The sequence below is a fragment of the Clinocottus analis genome, unplaced genomic scaffold, assembly GCF_023055335.1.
Source record: "Clinocottus analis isolate CAN_PGR_092001 unplaced genomic scaffold, fCliAna1.0.p SCAF_417, whole genome shotgun sequence".
In the NCBI taxonomy this organism is placed as follows: Eukaryota; Metazoa; Chordata; class Actinopteri; order Perciformes; family Cottidae; genus Clinocottus; species Clinocottus analis.
The window spans coordinates 41-11,651 of NW_027176173.1; the positions used below are offsets into that span (position 1 = coordinate 41).

At 44.4% G+C, this 11,611-nt stretch overlaps 1 protein-coding gene across 1 annotated transcript; it reads right to left on the reverse strand.

Moving 5' to 3' along the window:
* Nucleotides 1-452: 452 nt before the first annotated feature.
* On the reverse strand, nucleotides 453-10,170 carry LOC137801641 (YEATS domain-containing protein 2-like; the record flags this gene model as incomplete). The annotated part of the gene is made up of 15 exons (XM_068598963.1): nucleotides 10,093-10,170; nucleotides 9,722-9,827; nucleotides 9,535-9,632; nucleotides 9,316-9,408; nucleotides 8,987-9,220; nucleotides 8,748-8,866; nucleotides 7,470-7,631; nucleotides 5,340-5,451; nucleotides 4,905-4,949; nucleotides 4,642-4,810; nucleotides 3,607-3,849; nucleotides 2,724-2,891; nucleotides 1,600-1,691; nucleotides 774-947; nucleotides 453-681 (listed from the first exon to the last, which is right to left on the reverse strand). Coding segments are annotated over exons 2-15 (2,038 nt in total), but the record flags the coding sequence as incomplete, so codon positions are not given.
* Between the last annotated feature and the right edge of the window lie 1,441 nt (nucleotides 10,171-11,611).

An 11,611-nucleotide genomic window follows, 5' to 3' on the forward strand; every position in this document is an offset into this window, starting at 1 on the left:
CAGCTGAAGAGTGGCCATCACTAAGGACAAACGCACACAAAACAAATATAACAATTACTCACCGCTGAAATTGCACTCAATCAAATCACTGCTGTCGGATGAGATATGTTCCTGTAACGTCACCAAACGCTTTGATATTCTACGTCATGATGGGGTCTAACCGCCAAAGACTCTTCAATATTCATGTGATAAATAATTATTTACTGATTAAAGTAACAATATGACGACATTTTCCTTCGCTGAAGCTGAATATGACTTTGATCCCGGTACAATCTTTAGTTTATTGCATGCTCTACACAAGATATGTTAACACTAAAGTCACTTAATATCCACGAACATAAAACGTGTATATCCAATTTAAAATGTTTTGTGGACTTCCAAATTGTTGCTATAATAATAATAATAAATACACATTAGTGTCACATGACCCGGTGCATAACGTGACCTCTGACCTCCACTCTTTCCACTTGAACTGCCGGCCGCCTTGGCAGCGGCCTGCGGACCGGAGACGCCGCCGGCGCCGCTAACGATGGCTTTGGCGACTCCCTGAGCCACAACCTGCTTCCCACCCATCACCTTGGAGGCAGAAGGGCTGCCCTTAGCCACCAGGATCTGTCCGCTGCTGATAGCCACCTGCTTGACTGCCGACTGGAGCGTCGAGCTAACAGGGATGCCTAACATCTAGAAAACGAGAGAGGCGGAGCAGTTTTCATCACCATCACCATGTCAAGGATCGCCGTGTGAAGCTGTGTGGGTACATCTGTGAGACTGACCTTGCTAGTCGTTGCCCCTCCGGCCTGTTTCTGGCCCGACATGATCATGTGACCTCCCTTCACTGCGACAAACTGGTGAGCTGCTGGAGCTGCAGGTTGCTGCTGGCTGGTTACTGTAGAAACCATCTGCTGCTGATGCGTGGACACTTCCCCCGGCTCCTGCTTGATAATCACCTGCAACAAAAAAAAAGGTGAGTGGTGGTGATATTCAAACATTTAAAAAAAAAAAAAGCATAAGGTGATAAGACATTTTGATTGTACAATTAAGATGGATTTATTGTTTTTAACTGGCTGCAGAATGCTGATCCTAAAAACAGGTTTTTGTTGTCTGCAACAGATTTTTCATCAATAATTCATCAAAGAGATGTTTTTGTATTCCCTCATCTGCCGTGGCCTTTGGTACCACAGTCGGTGTCGGCAACCTACGACAGAAACAACTGTAGGATCGGAGCCTGCAGGAGAACCACTGTGAGAAAAACAGACATTTGGAAAGTGAAATTCTGTGCAGACGGCGACAGGACGACGAGCATATGGGAGTGGGAGGATTGTGCAGCGGAGGTATCGACACGGAGCGAAACGAAGCCGAGCAATTGTGCTTCTGCACAAGATTTTGCAAAGCTCACAGCACCCCCTCCTATCTTTAGAGTGATGTCCCATTTAAATAGCTTGCCAAGGCACTCACATCTGCTGAAGATAGCACCCCGGCCTGCTATTAATACCAGCTCGGTTTGTTAAAGACACAGATGCTATAGATACAGACACTTCAAAGAGGAAGAGATGTTTTAGTTCATAACAATTCTGTTAATCAATTTCAGACTCAACTCACCTTCATCCCTGAAGAGAGGAAGGTGCCGGTGTGAACTTTGGGGGCTGGAGAGCGAGCGCCTTGACCGACAGACTGTTTGGCCGAAGGGCTTCCTGTGGGATAATTTACACAAAAACACACACAATAAATCATGGAGGAGATGATTGTGTGACGTGATCTTTAGGTAGTTGTGCCGCGAGCTGACAGTTCCCTGTCAGGGCCGACTCAGCGTGGGAGTTGAAGCCCAGCGAGAAAGTTTCGTCTTCCTTACCTACGTGCATTTAAATTAGTTTTATCTCAGGATCGGTGAATCAGCCACAACACCCACACCCTCCAGCTGGATAACAACATCCCTGACACTCTGCAGCCCTGCTGCCAGATCTGGTTGAGCCGTGTGTTTGAGGAGGAAGAGTGGGAGTGGCTGAGTGGGCGAGAAAGAGTGAGCAAGCGAAGGGAAAGAGCCTCTAAGTGGAATATGAACCGACGCCACGGATGTGAGGAAGCAAACGCTGCAGCCTTGATGCTGTGAGACGACTCTGCTCCATGACGCGGTGACGCACACATGAAGTACACAATCGCTTCATCGGATGGTGCACCCGTCTTTGCACACCTTGTTCATGAGGACACACACGCCCACACACACAGACACACACAGCAAGAACACTCAGAGCGCCCTCATTTTCACACACACACAACTCCTTTTATCAGAAGTGTAGAAGTGCCACACACACACACACACACACACACACGGTCTCATCCTCCTAATCTGGCCATAAAACAGAGCTCAGTCACCATGGTGACCAGCAGCTCTCCTGCTGGCTCACCACACGTCACACTTTATGATCGCACAACAGCATCAAAGAAGAGACTCAGGTACAGAAAGACCTGGAAAAAAACCCCAGAAGGGATGAAGTACAAAGAGCTGGATATGAAAGTACAAGAGGTTGAATGAGGGCGAGCAAGAGAAAAAGTACCAAAAATAAAGAGAGGGATGGAGAGAGAGAGGAAGGAAGAGCCCAGAGTGTTGTTGTCTCTTCCGCTATTGAGTTTGTTCTACACAGACATGTTTCATAATCGACGTGGGCGGCTCAGACGCCGCTTCAGCTCCGCTTCCGGCTCTTTGAAACCGAGGAGGAGATGCGTACCTGCGGAGGCGGCGGAGGAGGACGCCATGCCGATCACCTGGCCGGGCTTGTCAACGATGATGTACGGGTTGTTGAGGACCGATGAGGCGCTCTGCTTGCTGTGGACGGGGGTCGAGGTGGTCGGCGTGCGAGGCAGCGGCGAGTGGCTCGGGGTCGAGATGGGAGACCCTGAGGGTGAGGGGAGGACGAGGGGGGGGGAGATAGTTGGGATGTTAATAAGGAATAATGTCTCAGTTTCCTTTTTGCAACCAGTCAACACATGATGTCCCTACCATCACCACGAGTCGAGCAGTTTAGCCCAACTTAAGCTATCTATGATGTAAATTTAAAGAAGACAGACGAGGCAGAAACATATTTTTTCTGCAGAGACAATTCTACAATTTTTTCCTGGAACAGCAGGAAGGAGGAAATCATGAGTGTTCTTGTTCCTCCTTTGTTCTTGTAATGGTTGCATTTTAAATAATTAGAAGAAAGAACATCAAAGCTCGGGAACAAGATGTACAAAATGCACAAGACAGAACAAACCGAATGCTCGCAAAAAAAAAAAAAAAAAAACGCTCTAAAAAAAAACGCTCTTAAAAAAAATTTGCTTCCAAAATTTTTTCTCTGAAAACAAACATTTTTTATTAAACAGGTAATTTTAGCTTTGATAGCTTTTTTTTGGAGAGCGTTTTTTTTTTTTTTTAAACATCAAAGAGCGTTTTATTAGCATTTTTTTTAATTGAGAGCAAAGTTTTGGAGATAATTTACTTACAAACTAGAAATTTGCTCGGGTAAAAAAGACACAAATCTACCTTCATATTCATGAAAAGTTCAAGTTCAAGAAAAGTTATGAAAACTTCACACGACGGAGGAGGAGCGGCCAGCAGGTGGAGACATTTACCTGAAACTATTTTGCAGCTCATGGTGATCGGTTGGAAGGATTTACTGGGCGACTCCGCAGGGCTGGGTGGGAGTCCCAGTGGGACGATCTTACAGCTCGCTGTGATCGGCTGAAAGGCTGAGCTGCCGTGCGAGCCCAGAGCGATCCGGTCGCTGACTTTGGGTCGGGTGGGAGTGCGCTCACCGGCGGCGAGGCCGGAACCGTGGCCGCCGGCAGACCTCCCCATCTCAACTTTAATGAAACCTCCAATGGAAACGAAAGAGAAGATTTCCGTTAAACTCCCTTTCAACCTCCTCTGGAGTTAAGTTCTTTCATGACAAAGTTACAGAAAACCCAATGAAACAATGTATCCAATATTTAAACAAATACTGTATACACGAACAGGCCATGAAGATACTTTGTGTCAGTTTCTCACCAAATCAAAGGTGTTTCCTTGAGGACTAACATGTTAAATAATGCATTAAACACATTCCTCATGTTGTTTTTACCAGCCAGTACTTGTCCCTACGCTGCTTTTTATTGGTACAATGTTTAGTTTCTTTACGTGTTACAACACAGCAGCATGGAGCCAGCGGCGTCATCTGCACGCTTGCACGTTCAATATGGATCTTCATTCGTTTGTACGTGTAGCACCTCAACGCTCCAGAGCTAAGTCACATAGTTCACCTCGCGTGATGGGGTGTTTGGGTTTGTTTAAGGTAGTTTACCACAGAGGTTTACCTGCATTTGGTTTAATTTATATTAACCTGTTAACAATACCAAAGCTCTACAATTCACCCTTTTGGGGAACAATAATACAAACAAGACAAAACAAACTTCTCCAAACTAAGAAACCAGACTTCTTAACAAATTAACACATTAATTTGATCAATACTGCCTAATATGTTACACTCTGATAGGGCCCAGACACACATACAAACTAAACCTACTGGTGACCATCGCTCCACAGCAACTTGTGGTCCAAAACCCGCACGGGGACCTTCAATTTACTACAGTGCACATCTACCTTTTCATAATCAATGTTTCTGTGTGTACCTTTGTCTGCACCAGGATCATGTGAGATGGGGGAACTGGTGCGGCCGTAACTTTGGACCAGGGAGGCGGCCGGCGGGGGGCTGGCTGCTCTGTGAGTCACCTTAGAGGAAGAGGGCTGAGGGATGTAGTCCTCGCCCAGAGAGTTCCTGTAGAGCTCCACGTCAACCACCTGCAACAGGTAGAAGACAGAATATAGATCATCGTCAGCGTGAAGCTCTGAGGGGGAAAAAAGCCACTGCAGGAAGTGAACATTCATAACTTACAGTTTCTGCCCCGAGTGTCTGCAGCCCCGTGTATGTTCTGTCCAGCTGGAGGAAAACAACACATACAAATAAATAAAATACTTTTACGGAGTTTAGGTTATAAAGTAGAGGTGGACGATTTATTATCATCATCATTCATGGTTGTAAAGTTCAATACATTAAAGGTGATCGCTCATAATAATGACCAAATCAAATTACTATAATATACTTTAATTCATGGTGATGTGCCCACATCCATTAAGTGGGTGAAAGTATACAACGTGTACTTTCGGGAACAAAAAAAAGATCATCAGTACCTAGCTTGTAATTTGCGGTACAAAAGTCATCACTAACACAAAGGACTTCATGGACTGAGACGCCACAAGAGGCTCAGTTAACGACTGCATGGAGAAAACCACGGTCTGGTTCAGAGCGATATCCGTGATGTGGTCTGACCTTTAACTGGTGGATGATGTCAATGCGTTTGTTGCGAGGGTCTTTGAAGTGGATCTGGATCCTCACGGGAAACTCGCCCCAACCGCGGCGCGTTAAATGAAAGGGCGTCTCGCTGAGAACAAACGCATTCAGAAAGCCAAATGTAAATTCGTCGCATACAAATCCAGAGAGGGGAAAAGGAAGGAGGATGCAGCACAATGAGGAGGAGGAAAAGGGACGCCGGATATTTGGAGGGGTCCCTCGACCGCTCACTTCAAAATATGTGAATGGAAATGGGTTGTATGGGTTCCCATAAGGCTCCTCTCTACAGAGATGCCCACTTTACGCTCAATGAAGTTGTTTTGCATGCAGTATGTGTGTTAAATGCGTATTTGAATACAATACCAGAGTCCCTTGACAGTCTTAAAACATCATAAATTAGGGATGACTGAGCAGAGACTGCTGTATTTATATGTGATGATGTTCATGCAGATCGTAGCCGGTCAGACCACGTTTATAAACTTAATACTGTATAAAATGACTTGCTGTGACCTCGAGGATAATAAAAGCCTTATTACAACCTGCAACCACAAACTGGAGACCTTGTGCAAGCAGAGCATGTGTGACCTCGCAAGGTTTAGTGATAATCGGGGGATTTCTGAGCAGTTTTCAGAACAAAATGTGTTGGCCGTTCAATCGTCGTTATAGAAACTAAATCACAGCTTAGATCTGCTATGGTGGTCCAGGTGTCTTCATGTTTTTTAATACATTCTCAAGTGGTCAAATTTAGCACTGTATATGTGTCACAAATGACATCAAACCCAAAAATTGCTGCAAAAAACTTGATTTGAATTATTATTCAATACATGGGTTATATATTTCAGCTGCATCTCAACGTCATTTCCAGGTTCCCAGCTTTCAGTTTTACATTTAACACTTCTGTGTGTGTTATATGTAAAACCACAACTACAAACTAGAGACCCCCCCCACCCACCCACACACACACACACACACACACACACACGTCTCTGTGCATGCATTTTATGTGTTTGAGTACCGTACGAGTGATGCATTATTCTTTTTTCTTACTCATGTTCATCCCTTCGTCTACAGAGCCCTGAGGCTTCGTGGGGTTCACTGGGAATGAAGACCTGAGTCAGTCAGAGGCAGCTTACGAGCCGTTTCTGCAACGCGAGTGCCTTGTCAGCTGAAACAGCCGGGAGGCTGCAGCTCAGAATAAAGACTGCTGGCTGATGAAATAAATCATTTATTCAAAAGCTATGGGCAAATGTGCAATCCATTGCCACTTTTAGAAGATACAAACTAAAATGAGACATCTTAAAAATCACAGAACTTGAGGCAATGAGCTCTCTTCCTGCTTGACACCTAGATGAACTGTGTGACACACGTTACACACCTCTGTGCTTTAAGCTCAAAGACAAACACCTAAACACACATGACGAGTGACTCCACTGCGTGACCACGATTAGTCATGTTCATGTTGACTTCTCGTCTGACTCATTGTGTGCTGAACAACGTCACGGACCCAACCCTCATGATGCGCATGTACAAACTGCAGTATCAATGTTTTTTCTTAAATATATCGCACAGATCTAGTATTTTGGGCTGTATCATCAAATATCCACAAGGGGGCACTGTGTGTTAAATCATTTGCACAACAGTCTGTTTACAACGAGTCTGAATTACACAATGTGAACCTCAGCGGGCTGTTTTTGCACTGGAGCGGCCGGTCTGAAAGTCGTTTAATTAAACGTGAGCTGATGACGAAGACGGACGCGTCACACGCATCCAGGTGCTATTATTCCAAATGTTTCCTTAGTTCCTTCAGTTTGGCAAGTGGCGCGTGGAAAGAGGCGGGGCGAACTACAAACCCAGAATAACGATGTCAGTTTGGGAAGTAAACATTGTGTCTATGGGCAACGCAACGCGTGACAGAAAATGTTATTGGAGTTGTCATTTGTCCCAATTGATCTGACTTCTGCTGTCATATTAGCACCCAAGTGCCAATTTGTGCAACGAGAGGGGAGCTCTGACGAGATCAGAACATTGTGTGTGTGTGTGTGCTGGGACAATTTGTCTCAAACATCCAGAAAAACAGACATACACACACACACACACACACACACACACCTGACTTCCACGAGGTCGTTGGGTTTGTAGCTGGGATGCAAGAAGAACCAGACTTTCTTCACAAAGTGGTCGATGCTGGGTTCCCTCCTGGAGCCCCTGACGTACACCATCCACTTATGGGTAGATTGGTCATTTTCTTCACGCTTATCTGGGGGAATGTACCTGAGGGCGAAAGATAAATGCACACCTGTGATGTAGCGCACAAGAAATTACATTACAATTTAGCCCTTCGAGACATTTAGGGTGCACAAGAAATATAGGCCTCGTCATTCAGGCTTCCTAGAAATAGCACATGCTCCGTCTCACACTGACACAAGTGGTCTTAAGGAACTGCAAGTTACCTGGATCGACTCATGCCTGAGGGGGATTTAAATTAAATGAAGTAAAAAGACATTCTTCTTGATCCAACTGCATCAAGACTGGGCTTGTAACAAAACCAAAGTGTGTCTCAGCTCTTCAGTCAACAGTCATGCAATAACTGTTCAGATAGAGGCGTACCTGTAGAGGGACACGTGCTTCAATCACAACCACCACTCTGTTGATGAACTTTGAGGTTTTTTGTAGTTTTGGTTCTTCAAACTTAATTTGATGCTTCAAACTATTTGGTGGTGATGTTTAAATGAATATCGGTGAGTGAGTTGCATCTCTCTCGCGTAACTACCTGCCCCAAAGCCAATGTGTGTCTTAAAAATCATTCATAGGTTTTTACACACATTCTCAGACTTTGTAAACATCTGGCTCCTCTGTACTTCAAATGGTTCAGAAGGTAATGTGTAAAAAAAAATACAATTCTATCATATTTGCTCAAACTGTCACTATATCCTGACAGTAGTGCATGAGACAGGTCGTTTGTGCAAACAGCTGCTTCCTCTAAATGTTCCTAAAGGCATTGGCAAGACTCCACCAGCACGGTGGAGGAAAACAACAAATTAGAGCCGAAGAGTCACGAGCTGTCAATCACCTCTCGTGAACTCTGATCAAACGGTTAAACTAGGCAGCTTCAATTTAATATGAATCAAGCTTCTGTTACTGCGATGCCTATTTTTTTTTAACTTTCCTCAAATGTTTTTTTAGAAGCATATTTTAGTGTTTCAATTAGCTGTAACATTTGAAAGATTACCTGGCTGCAATGCTGAAAACAGTTGAGCCAAAACTAAGCATGATCATGTCCCACGACTTCCTGAAATGCTCCTAAACGATAAATCCCTGATCTACATTACACTAAGTCAGAAAGATGACACAGTGAATATAAAACGTCTGCTGGGTTTGGTGACATACCTGGACACGTTCCCCACTACAATTGTCTTCTTTGCATAGAGTCTTGAGGCTTCACTTCCAGAAGTGTGATAAGTCACCCTCTGCTCTGCTCCTAAGGACAACGGCACACCAAATGTGTCCTATGACAAATAATGTAGAACATTACAGGCTTAATGAAAGAAAAGAAAAAGATGCAAAATTAATGCCGATACCACTTTTGCATCCATCACGACGCCGTCATCTTTGTCACTTGAACTCACCTTCCCTGTGTTGCGCCCGGGTCTGCGTTCCTGCCGGCTGCCATCCTCTCTCCATCCTCCATCTCCGTCCCTCTCTGCTCCCTCTCCTTGCTGGGTGAGCGACTCGGACTCGGACTGGGCCAGAGAGGGCGTCTCGGAGCCCTGATGGAGAGGGGAAGAGGACCGGGACGGGGACTCCAGGAACCGGCGGATGGCTGGATGGTTCAGCACGGCGGGGTCACTCTTAGAAACATGCTAGGAACACAGATAGGAATGAAGGTTACTGCTACTGTACTATTCCACGACTGTAAAGCCACTGACAGTCCGAGGATGAACGTATGGGACTCTACCTCTGGGAGCTTTGTTATTCCAGCATTGGCATAGTAATTCGCCACTATGCATGCCCTGAGCTTGTCCATCATCCTCCTGGCTTCATTGAGTCTCTGCCAAATAATGGAAAAAGAAAACAAGTAATGCTCTGCTGTATGCTGTCAACACACCACAACAAGTATGCAAGTTACTTTTTGCATCTCTTGACTGCACCACTGTGTATCCAGAGAGGACGTTACCTGACTGATGACATCGATCTCGTGCTCTTTGTTCTTCATCTCCAGAGAAAACTGCTCTCTGATGATGGTCTCAATCTTCTGTACAGCTGCTTCTCGGGCTGACACGGCAGGAGGTGCACAGGTTAAAATAGCAGAAATCACCGCATGTAACTAAAGCACGTTTAGGCTTCGGGAAACATACACTTACCATTATGCTCAGCCGCTTTGTTTCTCTTACTATTCTGAACCAGCGAGATGTCATCATAGTCGGGATCATTGCCTTCTATTTTCCTTTTAATTCCTGACATGACCTCCTGCGAAGAATAGCATATGGAGAGAAGCGCATGTGAAAACAGCTAAAGGTAGCTCTTCACACCTAACCTTGTTATGGTTCACAATTAGCAGCGAGTTAGCCGGATAGCATGGAAGCTAGTCCCCACAGCTAACGTAGCTAGCATGGGCTGGGTAGGTATACCGCTATAGGATGAACTAGAGCCTTTAACCAAGCAGCTTTTAACATAAATATGACCCGTTACGACACCGGACGCTGTCCAACGGTTGTGTAGCCGGCAGTCGTACCGTTAGCCAGCTGCTATCCTTGTTTGCTAGCGTGGCTAACGTTAGCACACAGTTGTATCCACCGACTCAATCCGTCTGAAATGTGAACTTACTGCAGCGCCCTGTGCTGGGGAGCAACGTCTCTCTGTGAGGCGTGTGTTTTAATTCAGTGGTAGCATGTCCTTTGCGTTATGCTATGTTCAACTCACACACTTGTGTGTGTGTGTGTGTGTAGTAAAATGCTAAATCTCGAGGTGGACAAGTAAGCTAAGAAGGGGGGCAGCTAGCTTTGCAATTCACCCGAATCGCCACCAGGGAGCACTGTTTTACAAAGATGTCACAGTGCAGGTGAACTCAGGGAGGAACAGGTCGTGGTTTTCCTTTAAGTAGCTGGAGACCGACAGGTAGCACTGCTATGCATCATACATGTTTAATGTTCACTTGACATGAACTAGAAAATCCACAAGAAGTTCAACAAGTTTCTGATGAGCACATTGTCTAGCTCACTTGCCTTAGGCCTCTCGACCGTTGCTTCAATGAAGTACACACATTTTTTTTTTTTAAAGTGTGAGTTATTAGGCTAAATTTATTAAAAAGAGCAAATTTTCCAAGAGATACTTAACACACACCACATAGTTTCCTTGATGACTGTCAATGTACATCACAATATACTACATGGTGCACAGGGAACTTTTATGCTATTCAAAAGTAGGTTAGTTTGTCATGTTGCGTTGAATCTTCCTTTTTTATCGAGACCAGAACAATGAAGCCCTCTACTGTACCTCACTTATTACTTTGTGCCTGTTTGTGGCCTTCACCAGGATGTGTGGGTGTGAGTTGACATCCAACGCCAAATATCTTATAAACAAGATTAATAATCTGACACAAACTCAGAGACACATACGAGTCTGTGAGAACCGCTTGTGGTTTTCATTAAGCTAATTCATAATATGTAGTTGATGAATCACCACGTAACACAAAACCAAAAGGCCTCATGAATGTTTATTGCAGAACAAGTTGCTCAATCCCATCTTGAAAGAGTGCGGCTGGTTTTATATGTTGTTTTCTTGCTACACACAATTAACGTTAAAACATCTCCAATATGATTGATGGCAGCCAAACTGCCAGATCGCATAAATATATATATCCACAATCCTACAACTCTAAACTATGTTATCTTATAATATCTTATAAAATTTTACATTCTTCAACCATTTTTTACTGACAGACTACAAGTGTATGTATGGAAAGAAAACTTTATTGATGTTTCTCTTACAAAAGTCAACCACATTTCAACATCCTGCAGATTACAAAAATCTAAAGCTTTCTCTCAGTTAGACAACACGTGTCTGAGGAGAACGGTTTAAAACATTACATCATACATACGATAAGAAAAGTTTATTTGAAAATGGTACGATTTAATTCCCCACTCATCATTCTTTTATTGAGGCACATCGGGCAACATTAAAGACCCCCATCTTGCATGCGACTGCAAAATACCCATTGATATTTAACAAAGTCCCCTTTGGGATTGAATCTA